This window comes from Cupressus sempervirens, chromosome 11 (genome assembly GCF_028749045.1).
Source record: "Cupressus sempervirens isolate cs-2001-9-10 chromosome 11, ASM2874904v1, whole genome shotgun sequence".
NCBI classification, from domain to species: Eukaryota; Viridiplantae; Streptophyta; class Pinopsida; order Cupressales; family Cupressaceae; genus Cupressus; species Cupressus sempervirens.
The window spans coordinates 807,608,176-807,626,984 of NC_143128.1; the positions used below are offsets into that span (position 1 = coordinate 807,608,176).

Consider the following 18,809-nt stretch of genomic DNA (forward strand, 5'->3'; position numbering starts at 1 on the left):
ATAATTCCAATCATTTTCATGATTAGAACAATAGAAATCAAAGAGGAAGAGGTAGAGGGAAGGGATCTAGAAGAGGAGGCTTCTGTGGGAAATGTTTTCACTACAAAAAAGAAAGGCATAGAGAATTTGAATGTACCTAGCACCAAGGAAGGACAAATTGAAGAATAGAAGGCTAGGCCAGTGTTGCACATGTTGATGAAGATGCTAGAACATCACATTCTGAAGATGTTGAAAAAGGAGAAGTCATAGTTAACAGAAGATTCCTACTAAGTGGTGAGAATGAACTTGATCAAAGAAGCTTGTTTCACACAAGATGAAAATGTGAAGATAAGTTTTTTGATGTGATCACTGATGGTAGAAGTACTGATAATCTGGTCTCAAAAATTATGGTCACCAAGTTGAAGCTAAAGAGATAGAAACACACGCATCCATATTGTATTGCTTGGTGCAAAATGACCACAAGGTCATGGTCAATGAGCAATTCTCTATAAATTTCAAGATATTTTGTTGGGTAGGTTGTGGTAGTTTGATAGGCATGGTGTACAAGACAGGCGAGAAAATACCTACACTCCAACCAAGAATGGAGTGAAACATAAGTTAAAGCCATTGAACAAAAAAGAAGAAAAGGTATGTAGTATTGCCAGAATATGTTTTGTTGATGTAAAAGAGTTTCTCAAAAGTGTGAAGTGTGAGCATGTGTGTTTTTCTATAATTCCAAAATATAGTAAAGAAGAAATAGAGGAGGTACCTATAGAAGTTTTAGATATATTGGGAGATTTTTTTGATATTGTATCAGATAATGTACCTGATCGATTGCCCCCAATGAGGAAGATCAATCACCAAATGGATTTGGTTCTAGAAGCTAATGTTCCAAACAAGGTAGTGCACATAATGACACCAAAAAAAAGTAAAGAGTTGATCAAACAATTTCATGAGTTATTGCAAAAGGGGTTGATTCAAGAGAGTCTGAGTCCATGTGTTGTACTAGCAATATTAGCACCAAAGAAGAATGGAGAATGGAGGATGTAAATAGATTCTCATGCTATCAACAAGATCACAATCAAGAATATATTTCTAATGCCAAGGATGGATGATATTATGGACTATTTGAGTAGAGTTTAATATTTCAGAAAGATAGATCTAAAGAGTGGGTACCATCAAATTTGTATCAGAGAACGAGATGAATGGAAGACTACCTTCATGAGGCTTGAGAATGAGGTACTAAATGAGTTTCTAGGTAAGTTTTTCATTTTTTACCTAGATGATATTTTGATTTTTAGTAAGACATTATAGGAGCATTTGATCCATATTCACAAGGTGTTTGATAAGTTAACAGAAACAAAGTTGTTGATAAACCTGAAGAAGTGTAGTTTTGTAAAGGAGTTGGTGTACTTGGGATTTGTAGTCTCAGTAGAAGGTTTGAAAATGGACCCAGAGAAAGTGAAGGATATCCTTAAATAGCCTACTCCATGGAGTGCAACAGAGGTAAGATCTTTTCATGGACTGGCTAGTTTTTACAAAATGTTCATAAGAGGTTTTAGCAGTATTTGTGGACCCTTGACTGAAACAATGAGAGAGGATAGCAAGGAATTTAAGAGTTTTAATCTATTGAAACAGAAACTTACTTAGCAACCTATTTTAGCACTCTCCAATTTTAACAAGGTGCTTCAAGTAGACTATGATACTAATGGTACTACAATAGGAGCTATTATGAGCCAAGAAGGTAGAGCTATTGCTTATTTTGGTGAGAAATTGAATGATGCAAAACAAAAATATTATGTTTATGATCAGGAATTTTATGCTATAGTTCAAGCATTGAAGAAGTGGAGACAATATCTTCTTCCTAATGAGTTTGTTTTGTATATTGATCATCAAGCATTGCAATGTTTGAATAGTCAAGGAAAATTGAACCAAAGGCGTTTGAAGTGGATTGAGTTTTTGCAGAGTTATAGATTTATTTTAAAACACAAGAGTGGAAAGTCTAATAGAGTTGTAGATGCTCTTAGTAGAAGACACTTTTGCTGATAGAAATGCAGATAAAGGTGGTTGGGTTCAAGGAACTCAATACTTTGTATCCAAATGATCCTAATATTGGTGAAGCATGGAAGGCTTGTACAGAACCTATTACACTTGACAGGACAAAGTGGTTGGATTTCATAATCCAAGATAGTATGTTGTTCAAAAGAATCCAATTGTGCATTCCCAGAAGTTCAATGAGAGAGAATCTCATCAAAGAGAAACATAGTGGAGGATTGGCTAGACATTTTGGCAGAAATAAAACCATAGCTTTGGTTGCTAAGAATTATTATTGGTCACAATTGTAGCAAGATGTAAAGAAGTTTTACAGAGTTGTAGAGTATGTCAGATGGAAAAAGGAGTGAAGCAGAATATAGGGTTGTATCAATCATTACCTATACCAGAGAAGCCATGGGAGGATGTTAGCATGGATTTTGTTCTTGGATTATCGAGGACATAACATGGGCATGATTCTATTTTTGTGGTGGTTGATAGGTTTTCAAAGATGGCACATTTTATTCCTTGTAAGAAGACTAGTGATGTTGTTCATGTGGTAGAGTTATTTTTCAAAGAAGTGGTGAGACTACATGGTCTGCCAAAGAGTATAATTTTAGATTGAGATATCAATTTTTTTGGGTATTTCTAGCATACATTATGGAAGAACTTGAAGATAGATTTGAAGTTCAAATCATCACATCATCCACAAACTGATGGATAGACAGAAGCTGTGAATCACATCTTGGGAAACTTGTTGAGATGTTTGGTTGGAGATAAACCAAAAGGATGGGATATGATTTTACCATAGGAAAAATTTGCATATAATAATTATGTCAACAAGAGTTATAGTAAATCACCATTCCATATTGTGTATGGGAGTATTCCCAGAAATGCTTCTAAATTGAGGTAGTTGGATAAAGAAGAGATAAGCAGTGCTGAAGCAGAAGATTTTGCTGAACACTTGAAGAACATCCATGAGGAAGTGAGGAATCACATCATAAAGATTAATACATAGTATAAGGCTAAGGAAGATGTGAAAAGGAGGTATAAGGAATTTTAGATTGGAGATGAAGTCATGGTTTTTCAATGGGTGCATGTAATAAGTTGAAGATGAAGAAGTTTGGACGTGCAAGATAGTGAAAAGGCATGATTTTGGAAATGCTTATGAAGTGGAGTTTCCTGTTGAATTGAATATTTCACTAATATTTAATATTTTAGATTTGATAGAGTATTATGAAGAAGGTGATGGAGATGAAGTTTCAAAAGTGCAATGGAGTATTCCAATAGCTACTTTGGCTACAAAGGAGATTAAGGAGATACTAGACAATTGTGTTGGCAAAAGTACAAGGAACAGAACTTTTGAGGAATACCTAGTCAAATGGAAAGGGTAGGTAGTGGAGGATTCATCATGACTAGCAAAGGAGGAGGTTAACCATCTTGGTTTTCCTCTAAACACCTGAGACATAATGGGTTCACTTCTTAAATTACCTTAAGTGTATGATGTAGGAGCATCCTGGGTATAAGAGAAATCTTGCGTCGCCCAAAAATATTTTTATTTTCATTTTTTCGATTTTAATAAGGACTAGTAGACATGGTGGTTACTATTTATGGGAACTTGCTATTTTTAGCAAGTTTGTCATATGAGCTTAGAATGTTCTCATTTTCTACAGGAAGGTTCATTTTAGAGTTGTAAGCCTACCATAAAAATTTCATTGCTCAAGCATAATTATGGAAGAAGTTATTGTGAATTTTTGATGGAAAAAATTGTATCAAAATCTTTAGGCTCACTATTTGAGGCCTTAGAGTGCCCAGATGAAGTCTAAAACCTCCATAGAAGGGCTATAATAGCCAATCAGAGCATTGGTTCATGAGTTATGGCCTTTCAAAGTTGGGCTACTCAAAATATCCAAAATAATTGTTATAGATGTATTTAGTTGACTCTATATGTATTGTTAGGATCTGTCAGCCCTAGGTATTAAGTTTCATTGTCTAGAACCTTCTCGGGCAGCATAAAATTGCTTATTTAGGAAAGGCTCCAACATTATCTAGGGGAGCTCTAGGAGATAGTTTGCAGTTGTCTTGCAATTTATTGTAATGAAGGTGCCCATGTGGGTTAGCATTAGGGTATATTATAGTGGTCAATTTTTGTATTTTTCCAAATTTGAGGTTTTTAGGGTGTTGATTTTGGTGATTTGTGAGCTCTTCCATGGTGGCCCAATTGCCTAGCTTTGTTGAGTTTACTAGATCGTACTCCATCTAATCGCCAAGAAAACTTTGCATTTGAGTTTTTTTTAGGAGGTATTCATCTTTCATGCAGTCAACTAGGTAATGGTAACTAAGGTAATGTTCACCAAGTTTCAATATTGCATTTTCATGTGGTATGGGGCAATTTGTCAACAATTGTTCATTTTTCCCTAGAGGAGTTAGCTTGTTTCACCTTCGGGCAGGTCTTTGAGTTGGCTCATTTTTCCTTATGGAAATTGGAATTGATTTGTATAAATCCCAATTCACCCAAGCAATGAAACATTGACTAAATACCACTGTCACTCTTTCAAATTTCTTTAGTATATGTATATCTTTGATTTATCTTCTCACCAAGTAATGAGGTTCTAGATTTCAAGCAGGACACATCACAGGCATGACTCTGACTCTAGAGATAGCTTCCACCTTCCATTTCATAAAATCTACTCCAAAATAATTTTTATCCCTTGGTAAGAGTGCAAATTTCTATTGATCTCAGATTGGTTTTGATAATTGAGTGTCAACATACTTAAGACATTTACTAAGTTCTTGCTGACCTAGTAACGCATGCTAAGTATAATATGTATAGATGTCAAGTTGCAATGAGTGTTGAGTCACTCATTTTCCAAATATTTCAAGTACTGAGTGAATATTTGATGTCAAGCAAGTTCAAGAGCCAAGCAAGACAGAATTATAGTACATGTCAAGCATCAGTATTATCAAGTGTTAGGTAACACATAATGGACCTAATTATTTTTTATGGCACAAACAACTATGTAAACCATTTTTTAGCCAACTTATGGATAGATCTCAAAGCTTTGAAGACAAGATTCAATCTATTTGGATTCCCTACGCAATCAACATGCAACCAATCAAAAAAATGGAAGGAATTGAGCAAGAAAAATGAATGAATCTCAGACATAGATTCATACCTAACCCTAAGCCATCAAAGTCCTTTTAAAGGGAGACAAAACCCCTTGATTCAGAGAGAGTATTAGAGAATGTATGCAAGGAGGTGATGCTAGAAAATATTTGAAGGAAATGAAAGGGGTGAATTGATCAGTATACATTCAAGGTGACTTAGAAGTGTGAAAGAATTGCAGAATTAGTTTGCAGAACAAAGGAGAAACTATAAAGCATTGCTACAATAGATCAAGAGGATCAAGATGGACAAAATTTTGATCTAAAATCAACAAGGAAAAGTTGTAAGTGTATCAGATCAAACATTCTATTGTTACTTTCTAACAACTCTATCAATAGGGTGAAATCCTTTGAACTAAGGTTGACTTAACAATCATTGTAAAATCTTTTAACAAGGTGACATTCCAAGTGAGTGTTCTAAAGTCTTTTAGCAAGGCACACTTTTAATAGGGTTTTAAAATCGTTTAATAGGGTGGGATCTAACAATCCTTTGGAAGCCTCTAACAGGGTAGGCCTTTCATAGGACAGATCATGAGAATGGTCAAACTATGTAACTTTAACAAATGAACTTTATTGTTGCAGTATTGAAGAATGAAGAATTGTGGGTGTCATCCCCACCCCAATTTTACCTTTTCATTGGATGGTTTTTGGGTAATCATATCTGGTGTCAAGTGTTAAAGTGGATGCATTTACTTTACAAGTTATTTCAATATGTTTATGCATGCATTATTTTAAAAGTTAAAAGTTTTATTGGTTAAACATTAGTACTTTTGGTTCACCCCCCCTCTCAGAACTATACATTTCCCATTTTTATTTCCAACAATTTTTCCTCCTAAATATTACAATTTGTTTGAAATAGAATGGTTTCAATGGTTTCATATTTAAGGATATAAATGATGCCCTAACCATAATTTTGAAGTTTCCCTATAATTTCTTTAAACCTAAAAAATGCACTTGATTGCTCTAACTTGTAAAATCACACTTCATTAAATTTTGTCTATTAGTACCTATAGAAACTTTTAGTGAGATTGCTTCAGTTAACTATGACTATTCTTCATGTAAGACATTAGGTGTCTCTAGAAAAATAGGGACACAATGATTTTATATCTGCAGGTTGCTAACATACAGCTACAAGCTTCCTATTCTTACTACTACATAGTAACCACCACTTTTAAAGAGGGATTTCTTCTTGCATATGGAGTGTACCTTGAGGAGTAATTTCAAGAATATGCCTAATAGCTCCAATGCAAAACCAACTTTTCTTTATGGAATATGCCTAATAGCTACCATGCAAAACCAACTTCCCTTTATGACATTCACTAATTGTGAATTAGAATGACTTCTCAAGTTATGTTCTATAGAGTTTTGAAATGGGAAAGGCAAGATAAATGGATGATTTTTGGAGATGAAAGAAAGAAACAAAATTTAGGGATGGAAATTGGTGGTATGTGTTGTAAAATAGACTCTCCTTGAGCTTATCTAGGTTAATTTAATAAGAAGCTCATATATATAGCATAAAATAAATCATATTTAATTGACCTTGATAAAGATTTCAAGCCTATAAATCATAATGATTGATTTGTAGGATGAGAGAGATTATCAAGAGATATAAAAGGATGTAAAATGAATTGCTTTGAATACCAAGACATAATAATAAATTGCTCAAACATGTTTAGTTAGGTTACAAATTTTGAATAGGTGGGAATTGCCTAGATTTGAATTTAAACTTTTTAGAAAATCAAGGGTCATACCGATGGAATCAAGATTTGATCTACATTTGTAGAAATAACCCAAGATGATGATAAGTGTAAAAGTCTATGTACGGAATGATGCTTGATCATGATGGGTGTAGTAAATATGGAATACTTAAAAAAGTGTGTAGAGATCATGTCATTTGTCAACATGTAAATATTTTAAGATACTCTCAAAATGAGAAAGAAAAAAAAAATAGAATTTGCATGGTGTATATAATAATAGTAAATATTATATTGTTATAAATCTATCCTCTATGTTATTCCTATGTTTTCTTTGACACCAAATTCCCATTGTTTGTACAAAATCTACATTGTAGAGATCCAAGGTGAAGTTTGCTAGTTTGAATGATGAAAAATAGTTTACTTAAGATTAAAATATTATCATTCTCAAAAAAAATTATTTCATTTTTACTTAGTCCTAAGGCAATGTTTAGTATAGAAGCTCACAAGTTTATGAAAACTTGATAACATCATACATCTCCCCAACCTTGCCTCCACTCTCTAGCTAGTCCAAGTTGCTTGCTGCATCAAATGAAGTATTGTTGGATCACCACTTTTCACAAGTTAAGAAAGCATTTTCCACTTTCCACAAATTAACAAAGCATTCACCACTTTCCTTAAGAGAGCATGCATAAAAATAATGAAAAAAAAAAGTTATATTATAGTTTATTTTGTCACTAACCATGTAAATATCACATCTTTCTTCCAAGCTCAATTGTTTAAGCATATTATCATTTTTTTTTTTAATCAAAATTGGAACTCATCTTAATACTAATCAACAAGAACACTGAAATATTGAACTTAGTCATAAAAAAAGATAGTTTGTCATACTTTTAATGATTAAAAACACTACCTAAGGACATAGCGATAAGTCCTAATACAAATACCATCTTTGCAACCTCTTATACATCAAACTCAATTGATATCAACGAAAATACTCAACCACTAAACATAAGAACATTGTAACACCAATAACAATTCTAAGGAGTCCATATTTATTACACCCATCATGATCAAGCATTGTTCTCTAAATATTATCATGGAATGCTTAAATATGGAATGTCATAAGGACAACCACATGTGAATATAATGAATACCTACTTGATGATTCCAAGCTCATTCATATGGCATATAATCAAGTGGGATTATTTAGTAAGGTAGCAGGGAAAACATATGTGCATGAGCCTTGTTTGAAGGATCATTAGGTTAATTACATTAATAAGTATGTAAATTTGAATTCATAGGTTAGTGATATTAAATTTGTATATAGAGAATCACAAGTAAAAGGGAACCACAAACACCATAAAAGCTAGACCAAACAGAAAATAGTGGAAATAGAAGCAACAAATTTTGTGCTTTAAGAGACAGAAGGAAATGAATATAAAAAATTGCAAGATGGCAAGTTGAGGAAGAAAGGAAAGGAAAAGTAAGGCCTAATGAAATCATCTTAATGAATTGATGAGAGTTAACTACATTACAAATTTATTTTACTATTTTAGGAGTAAACATGCAAAAAACCTTAGCAATTAACCAAAAATAGAGCAAGCTGAGATGACCTTCATAGGGATGGGGTTGGTCAAAAAGATCAAAAATAATTTTTAATCAATAATTTAATAAAGAAAATATTTTCACCGAACCTTCACTACACTAGTGTCAAATGCTCACATCGAAAGAAAACATGTCAGTGATTATTTATCAAGTACAAAACACATGTACTAATATGATATGCAGCCTCAATCCTCTGATTTCCCAATTTATCTCTCTTATAAATTTGTTTCTACTTATAACACATCTAAATTTCAACAATTTAAGTGTTTTCCACTAGAGTCTTCTTGGGATTTGAATCACACCTCATGCACACCCTTACTCTACAAGCACCAAAACATGAGCATAATCAATTGAAATTCTCACCAAGTAACTAGATAATCTAACAATCATTAATAGGAGACTATCTCTTTGTAGGTCCTAAATGATGGATTTGGTTTCCTAGGCTTCAAACCACTTAGACTCAAGGGATTCTAAGACTCTATTTAGATTCTCATGCTTCCAATACACAAAGTTCTTTCAAACTATTCCAAATGCCTAATAAGTTGTCCAATAACCCTGCAGCAGACTTAAGATGGTAATAACTTCATCTTTCAACAAAAAACTTGACAAGATGATAACACTTCTAGACACCCTTTTCAAATTTCTATGACATACCAAAAACTTTCATATGCTTGTTTTGGATCAATACACCTAACCATGACTGATCCTCTATTTTGAATGCATGAAAATGACCAAGTTTTCCAAAGGAAGTAGGGGTTAAGGAACTCCTGGCACTTCAAACTCTTGGGTAGTGTTTATTTATGTCTCCAATTGCTCAATTCCAAAAGTAATTAGACCCCAGTGCTCTACAACATCAAAACCCCTAAATTATGGCTCCAAACTCTTGTTATCTAGGGCTTTCTCAATCACCCAATTCTACACACTTTTGAACCAAATTGATGATGGATTCACCATCAAATTCACATTGTATAACATTCTCACTCACAAAATATATCCCTTTTTTGGCCGTATTAGCCACTGCTATACTTGGGTATCCAATTTCAATGCTTTCCTCATTGTTCTTGAACTGTGATCACCCAAATCCCACTTGGATTTGCATATGCATGGTTAGTAATCTATAATACAAATTAGAATTAACATTCCATGACTATTAGGCCTTTATATTCATGGAATGATTCCCATTATTCTAGGTTCCTATTGCAATAATAGTAGTAGTTAACAATATTACTGGTTTACAACTTGGAACAACAAACTCACTAAAATGTTAGAAACTTCATCCAATAGAAAATAAATCAGTTGAGAAGACCATGTCAATGCATGTAGAGAAAAAACAAATCAAATTTAGATTCAAAGTGGAATCAAATTGTGGTTGTATTGTTGTTCATTCACCAATACTTAGTACACACACCAGTCTTTGTTTTTTCTCTATCGTAACAGAGACTCCTTCCTTCATATAAAAGACTCCCTATTGAATAATATAACTACTTCATAAACTAATTCAACCAACTTCAATTTTTGAGTTGAATGTTAAGTCTAAAAACTCTAACAAATTGAAACTTCCCTCTCAATCCCTAAACTAGTCATTACCATTTAAATATTTGAATTTTAAATAACAAAAAGCTTTATTTAAACAATAAACCCTTTCCTAAAAACTTAAACTTCCACACTAGCCTATTCTAGACTCTTTAGACTAGTTATAATTTATTCTTGGACACTTTTGGTCCTTATACAATCAAAACTTCATCCATTTAGGACTTGTGATAACTTCTAATATTAGCTCTTTATAGGTTTATGATTTTTGTTGGATTGTATATTTTTTTTTATGCAAAAAAAATTATGTATATTTTGGTTTATGCAAAAAAATTGATGTATATTTTGGCAGACAACGGGTAGGCGAGAGACTAAAGTTACAATCTTGCAACACATTACACAGAGATTAGAATTCCAGAGAAAGTGTAAAGGACCAAGGTAGGAAATAATTTATTTACACTTCATAGTATTTCTATTATTAATTAATTTCAATTCTTAGTCTTAAGCTAATACTACTTATTCTCAGGGAAGTAAACGGATTGTCAGTGGATTGAGATGTCAGGGGAGAGTGAGTCTCTAACTAATATTGCTCAATCTTAGGGAAGTGAAATTGAAGGGGTTGTTAATGGAAGGCTACATGTTGACAAGGGTAAGACCCCCAAGGGCAGTGAAGGGCTTAATCTTACATCAAAATGCCCAAAACTTAGAGATACTACCATAAAGGATTTCTTTGGAATTGACAATGTTTATGGTCCACCAACTTGTGCAACTACAAGTGCAGAAGGAAATCACAATAGCTCACCACCACCAAAAGATGGGGTTGTTATTCAGTTAAATCAAAATGCATCAAATGAGGATAACAATGTTCAAACAATAGAAGATGTTGTAATAGAAGATTATATTGATGTTGGTAGGAAGAAAAGAGAAAGGAATGTAAAAATGGGGCGAGAGTAGGAAATGAAAAGGAATTTCTAAGTTGATTGGATAGCAAAGTACTAGTTTATTGAACTAGTCACAAACAATGATGAACCGCCAATAGAATGCAAGTGTATGATTTGTACCTAAAAAACTAAAAGAGAGAAAAATTTCTAGCTAAAGATCAACGCTATAGAAAAACATATTGGTAAGGTTTATGAAAAACAAATCATAGATGGAAAGGAAGTAGTAGTAGTGAGATGGAAATCAAAGGAAGATTGTCTTCTTGTTAAGTATGCCATAGAATATGAAGAGCATTTCAAGAAAATAGCAATAATTGGTAGTGGCAATAGTGGCAATCCAATCAAGGATGGGCTTCAACATGCAGCCAATGATCCAAACCTGGCAAAGACCATTCAGATGAGTGTAATTTTTTATATTCTATCTAGAGGGTGCCCTATGAGAGAATTTTCATAATATAGTAATTTATTATCTTTTTTGAGAGTTCCTCACTATCCTATGTCACATTGGTCAATATACACTGGATGGAAAATGGCAAGCTATCTTGCTGAGTTGGAAAAGAAAAATGAATTGGAGAGAGTAAAAGAATCCAAGTTAATTTCATTATCCTGAGATGAAGTCACTGCGATCGATAACACTGCTTAGGTCTGTATGCATGTATATACTATAAAAGAACATGTCTGTCAAGCTCATCTACTTTGTGTTCATAAACTGAGGGTCAATCCAACTGTAGAAAATTTACATTTAGAAGTTAAGAAAACTTTGGATGAAATTACTATTATGAATGACTTGATAATTTCCAAGAAGTTAATGTGTGTCAAAGTTGATGGAGTTGTAGTAATGCAAGGGTAAAGGACTAGTCTTTGTGCAAGATTATAAACTAGTATTTCACCTTACATGCATGGGATAGATTGCATGGTCCACTGAATGAATTTAGCATATAAGATTGTAAGTAGTTTTCCTACAGTGTTAAAAGTTCAAGATCTAAATATGTGATCTCCACTCCTACTTTTGCAGAAGTCCTAAAAATTTTGCAAAATTTAAGATTTTTTTTGAGGGAGTAACAACAAGAAATAAGATTCTCAAGGATGTTGAGATCAGATGGACATCTTTGCATGGACCAGCAGAATGAGTTCTAGCATAATATCAATCCTTGATTGGAGTTATATATGAGCAATGCCTTACAGTAGACAAAGTTTCTAATTTGTTAAATAAGTTAAGTGATATAGAGAGCCTATTAACTTTAGCCAGTCTTCTCCCCATGTTGGATTTATTGAACAAATTTGTTAAGAAAGTCCAAGAAAGAACTATGTATATTCTTGAGTATAGTTATTTATGTAAAATGGCATGCATGGCTCTAGATTCATTTTATTCAGATCTCACAGGTCATAGCCCATTTTTTTCAAGGTGGAAGATAATTATAGATTTGAATCATGCTAAGAATTTTTTATGATTCAATGCAAAAAATGAGCTATGTGTGTTTGTGAAAGGATTTCAAATACCAATGCACTATTCTAAGACAGTAAGAGATGTAGAGTACTACCAGTCAGAAAGGATGATTTTGACAAGATTGTTAAATCTATTAGTGAAAATGTGAAGTCTATTTCCTACCAACTTTCAAGTGAGATTCATGAAATATTCCCTCGAGAAGAAATTCTTGAAACCATGAGTTGTATGTTTCCTCAATTTGGAAACACTTCAAAAATAATCCAAGCAATGCAAAGTTGTTTCATTATAAATTTGACGAATCGATACCACAATTTTCAAAGCATACAGATTGCAATGGACAACCAATACAAGGAATCTTAGATTCAAATAATCTTAGAAAAAAATGTAAAAATTTTGCATTGTGTATGAAACACCAGATGGAAAACTTTGAGAATCCATTTGATCCTGGTGCAATAACAAGGCTCTGGAAAAAGGATAAGTCAAAGTGAAGTATTGTGTACTTCAATATTAGAATATTTCAAACTTGTTGATTTATGTCAAGCAAAGATATTAGGGTCAGTGGAAGATAAGATATTTTTCAGTGCATTGGGGTTTTTGAAATCAAAGGTCAGAAATTAGCTAGACAAAAATTTGAAAACATGCTTGAGGTTGTTTGTAACTCAATACAATGTTAGAGATTTTCCTTATGATAAGTCACTGGCCATTTGGAATTCCATGTGTGAAAGATAAGGCCTTTGCAACACTTCAAAAGATGGTGGTGCTACTGTTGATTCTGACATGAATGATGAATTTAGGTCTCAAAGTCAAAATGAAGATGAAGATTTTATGGATTTTGAATACCTGACTCAAAATAAAGAGGAACCTAGTAGTACTAGTCAGTTTCAAGATCTAGAGGCCATATGGGATATAGAAGCATCACATTTGAGACTGAGTCAATAAAGTAATTTAGCATTCAGTTCTAAGGTATTTATGGCTATACTCTACTTCAATTCTTCCATATTCAGTCATGTTACAATTACAATTTAGAAAAATAGACTTCAAGATTTTTGTTACTCTATCATTGACGTAATGTTATTTTTGTTGGGACAACTTAATAGCATAACTTAATGATAACTCTCATATCAATACATCTTCAGAAAAATAAAAATCTCAAAAAAGAAATAAGAGAATTATGCCACAAATTTGAAATTCTTAATGAGTGAATACTTTTACAAAGATGAAAAATAATTTACAAACTCTGTCTGAAATGGTGTTTTTTTTTCATAGAATATACAAGCACAGCTGCAATTATTACAGCAACAACATCAATAGCAAGGGCCTTTACTTTGAAATTCTCAAAGCCCTTCTCTTCAGCAAAAACAAGTGGGGTTAGGTCTTGGATTGCAGTTTCTTTAAGATCAAAGTGGTTTTGAATTTGATAGTTTTTATTTAATTTCTTGACAAGTAAGGGGAACATGAATAATTTTGGCAACAAGCCCTTGTATGTTCTTTTGTAACAAATTACAATTAAATACCCTAATGAAAGCAAGATAATACACTGTCCATTTATTTTGGTTTCTCTCCCTAAATCTTATCATACATCCTTTCTTATCCTACATGAATAAATCTTTCTTGTAGATTCCTTACATATTTTGGGGTGACATCCTTGCATTTATATTGTGAATATTGTGCATTCCTTTTGTGTCCATTGAACACAGTTTTAAGCTACTTTTCTTAATACATCACACTTAATTTCTTAAACAAATCATAAATTAGAGCTTTAAGGAGTAGCTTATGGTAGCTTGTGATTTGCACTTATTGAAATTAATCCGATTCAACAGATCACATGCATATAGGCTGGGAGATGGGAGTTCCCTCTATGTGGATTCTAGAATGCTTGTTAGTTTGGAAAGTAAATGTAAGCCTTAGTTTGTCATTTCAAATGTATTCAATAAGAATATCACATACTAGAGTCTTCAGTGAGAATAACCTAAAGTTGAACCACACCACATGAACCTACCTATTTCCACATTTACAGGCTCATCATCTTAAGAAATTTACTCCACAGTCACAACAAGAGAAGTTTTCTCATCCATCTTGAGTACAATATCCACACTTAATGGAAAAAAAATTATGAAATGGTTTCGCAACTCTTAGGCCTTTCAAATTTATTGTATCATTGAAGACACCATTTCTCAAAATGATCACCTAATCTTTTTGCTAAGTTCTATAAATTATAAATCTTCAATTGTTTGGAATGGCCTGCAAGTACCCACATTTAATTCTTAGGACTCTCATTCAGAATATGAGCCAATACAAAACCAAGAGGTTAATTTTTGGTAAGATTTTCCATTATTTCATGTTATATTCTAAATTAATTTAAGTGTAGTTTTGATTTGGTTTTTAGATGGTAGAACTTGGGTGTTGGGATTTAGAAATGCAATATCCTTAGGACTACACTTTAACCACAATACACTAGACTATCACTAGAAATGCTATCTCATGGTTTTTTTTGTTTGCACTTCTCACAATAGCACATTGTACTAGACTATCACCAATGCACATTTAAATTCTTTTGCAATTGATAATAATAATAGACGTTGATACCATATCAATAATTTTTAAATTTGAGACTTTTTTGAACAGTGAAATTATAAATCTAAATTCTCATTGTTCGTATTAAATGGTACACAACAATATCATTAGCTATGAATCTGAATTATGATATATTTATTGTTTTCATACTAATTTTATTACCATCACTATTGTTATATTGCTGGAAAAATATATCAAATAGCCTTTTTGAATTGTTAGTCTATAGGACTTCATCCAGCCAAGTTGGTATTGGAACTGTAATAGTTATGTTAGTAAAGATCATTTCAGGAGTTTAGGAGTTCCACCAATCATGCTTTTTTGGACCTGTAAAAGCTTTAGTTATTGAAAGGTTTTACTTAGGCTTAATGCTTTCTATCATAGATTCCATGAAAAATAGACATGGAATTATTGTCTAGAGCCATCAATTAATTAGCCTTCACCCTTCTGAATGAAATGCCCAAATTGTTCTTGACCAATTCTCTCTTATTAGTAATGTTGAGTGTACAAGTATCCTTAGTTTAACTTGCCATAAGTATAGTAGCATCCCTTCATGCCCTACTTTCCTTTGTGACCACCCTTGGTGTCACCACCATGAGAACCTATCTTTTTCACATCATCATTGGTTCCTTGATCATCCTTTGGATGCCCCTTCCTCTTGATTCCCATTGGAATTCTTATTAATAGCTTTTCCTTTATGGGTTTTATGTTTGAGAAAAAGCATCCCATGCCTCCAATTCTTAACAAGATTCATAGATCTACCTCAAAGAAAGTCTATAAGCCTCAATATTTTATAAATCTTGGTTTCTTCTTTAGAAATTTGATTTTAGCACATGAACATGACTGAACACCACTTGACTTTCCATCAATGCCCTTGCACATGGAGTGATTGTGAAGCAGAAAAACCAAATTTTTAACCGTAAGCTCTGGTATCACTTGCATTACTCATGGGTTGTAGCATACCCATCTAATGTCACATGTAGTTGATGAATGACCTACTTACATGCCAATGAGTAACCATTTTCCACTGCAACTTAAAACCTTGAAAACTTTATAGCTTTTAACCTAAATTGGAATACCACCCCCAAATTGGTGAGATTGTTGTTTTCTTCCTCGTCAATGATTATCATTATGTGTTGCCCTCAAATTCAACCCTCAGATCAAAAATAGTGGTACTTTGGTGCAAACTACTTTCCTTCTTCAAAGAACAAAAGGCTTTGTTACCATGCCTATTGGTCATACCTCATCTTCATCCACACGTATGCCTCCATGCATGACTTGAGCTCCATCTCATCATTATAATCACCTCAATCCAATGGACCTACCCCTCAATACTTCTTGTAACCCCTCTAGATTGTAGATACCTATTAATAATAGTAAAGCTTGCAGAAGAAATATTAGCAATATATTCTCAGAAAGTGATTGACAAACATAACATATGTTGTTGGATGGCTTAAAGTAAGTATTTATATAAGTACTCAAGTATGGTCAAAAATCATGACAATAATGCATTACTATTTCACATCTTCAAAAAGTAGAGATTCCAAACCCTGTCTTTACTAATGTGGATAAGAATCCTATCATTTTATATGTTAATACCTAATAGCTACTCCTAGTGCATCCATTCCACTTTCTAACACATCGGGAAGATAGTGGTATAATCATCATTTGTAAAAAGTTATTTTATTTGTTTTTCTTCCAGCACACATTTGATGTGACCTATAAAACTGCATGTACCATTATTTAATCATCATCATAAAGATTGTTGTTACCAAAGCAATATTTCTCTTCTTTAAATACAAAAGGGAAGTATGGGATTTCTTAATGGGGAATTGAAGCTCAATATTACTACAAGAGAGGCTTGGGAAATTTACAAAAATAATGAGTTGACTAGAAAAGTGAATCCTGATCTTCTAGCTGATGACCAATATATTGAAGGTAATGGCACACTAGGCAGCATAAGGTTGCTCAAATTAGGTCCAAGTAATGGAATTTTTGTTTTTAATAAGCTATATGTATTATGTTGTGAACTAATATATATTTATTTGATAAGAGGAGATAAGGGAGGTTGAAAAATGAGTCTCGATTGATTTAAAGATGGGCCAGTCATTTAGAGAGTTGGCAGTATAGTTTAAGAGCATCCCAATAGAAAATGAGAGATCCTAATTGTTAAAAATATAATAAGATATATATAAAACTCTTTTAAGTCTATCTATGATTTTTCTAAAATTTTGAAGTCTTCTATTATGTGAATGTGTGGGTATTCTTATTTATAAATATATAGGCTCATGTGGTGAGATTATGTTGATGATTGAATTATAGCTATGAATAACTATGTGAACCAATCAAAGGAGAAAATAGAGAAGGTGAAAGAGGACAAGAATGGAACATATGAGATAACTTACAAGGTAGTGGATGGGGAGTTGAAGAATATGTATGATCCATATATAATCACCTTTACTTTCACTCCTCTACAAGCTGATGATTGTATTGTTTCTTGGAGAGCCCAATACAATCCACTCACACCAGATGTTACTCCTCCAGAGAAGGCCAAGAAATCTTCCCTTCAATTCATGAAAGAGATTGAGAATTTCTACCTTTCATCTTCTGTTGTCATGCAATTAATGCAGTAGATATATATGTCTATTAGATTTTATAAAACCAGGGTATGTTGAGAGTTGAAGGATTTATAATATTGCTATATATTATATGAATTATTAGCTTCTTATCAAGTATCTTTCTTACTTTCACATTGTGTTATATACCCAAAGCAAATATATCTACTCATGGTCTTTTACAGAATCGATAGGCTCACAAATCATAAATTGGAGCTTTAAGGAGTAAGGAGTCTTCTCTAGCATATTTTACTTCAAACAGCAAGTATGACAGTCAAGAGTTGATTGGAATAGTAATTTTCCATATTTGTGATACAAAGCATGGAACATCCAACCTATTTATGGATCATTAGGTCATGGAGGTTATAAAGAAACAAAGGGTGGAAAAGCTAATTGATTTTGGTAGAACTCATAACTTCAATAAGATCAAGTTAGCAACAAACTTGGACTAAATCATTAATCAAGTATAGTTGATGTTTACTTAAAACTTCAACCAGTTAATCATGAAAACTAATCTCCTTCCCAGCATCAACAAGGTTAGGAACCTCTTCAATAACAACCACAAGTTTCTCTACAGGTTTTCCATCATACTCCACAAACTAATGAACAAAACCAACATCCACCATGACTCTACCTTGACCTTTTCATGCCCTCCTTTTTTTTGAACAATTCTTCTAATTGGCTAGACAACTAGCTTCTAGATTGGTAGACTCTAGCTCCATAAATCTCTACAAAAATCAACTATCACTTCCTTGATTTGACTGCTTAAACTATCTTCCAACTGAGAAAGCATCTTTTTCATCCTTGCCTCAACCACATCACAAAGATATACAATCTCCCTAAGGTCCAATCTTTTCAAAAGCATCTTTGAAAACTCATTGCAACAAACCTTTGCAATCTGCACTCAACTAGATTAACCTTTCCCAACAAGATCAACCTTTCGTTGAGATAATGGATGTTAAACACATTGCATAATATTTTTATATTGTATTATTTTATTTTATTATGTAATGTTGTACCTAGGAGAACCTAGATGGATGTGCAACATGTAAAGATTTCCATGGGATATACTTGATGAGTTGTATTGTAACATTGTGATAATATTTGATGTAATTATTTAATATTGGGGAAAAGAATTAAATGTCCAATACTAAATGTGGGGTCAATGGGTTAGGTAGCACATGGTTTATGTAATACCACTTGGTGGTTGTGTGGGACTTACTACTATATA

General features: G+C 32.9%; 1 protein-coding gene across 1 annotated transcript; it reads left to right on the plus strand.

The window, feature by feature from the left end:
- Positions 1–16,774: 16,774 nt before the first annotated feature.
- Positions 16,775–17,596, plus strand: LOC149532016 (MLP-like protein 43). Its single transcript, XM_089808414.1, has 2 exons — positions 16,775–16,946; positions 17,286–17,596. The coding sequence occupies exons 1-2, from the start codon at positions 16,775–16,777 to the stop codon at positions 17,594–17,596; spliced, it is 483 nt and encodes a 160-aa protein (XP_089664540.1).
- Positions 17,597–18,809: the final 1,213 nt, after the last annotated feature.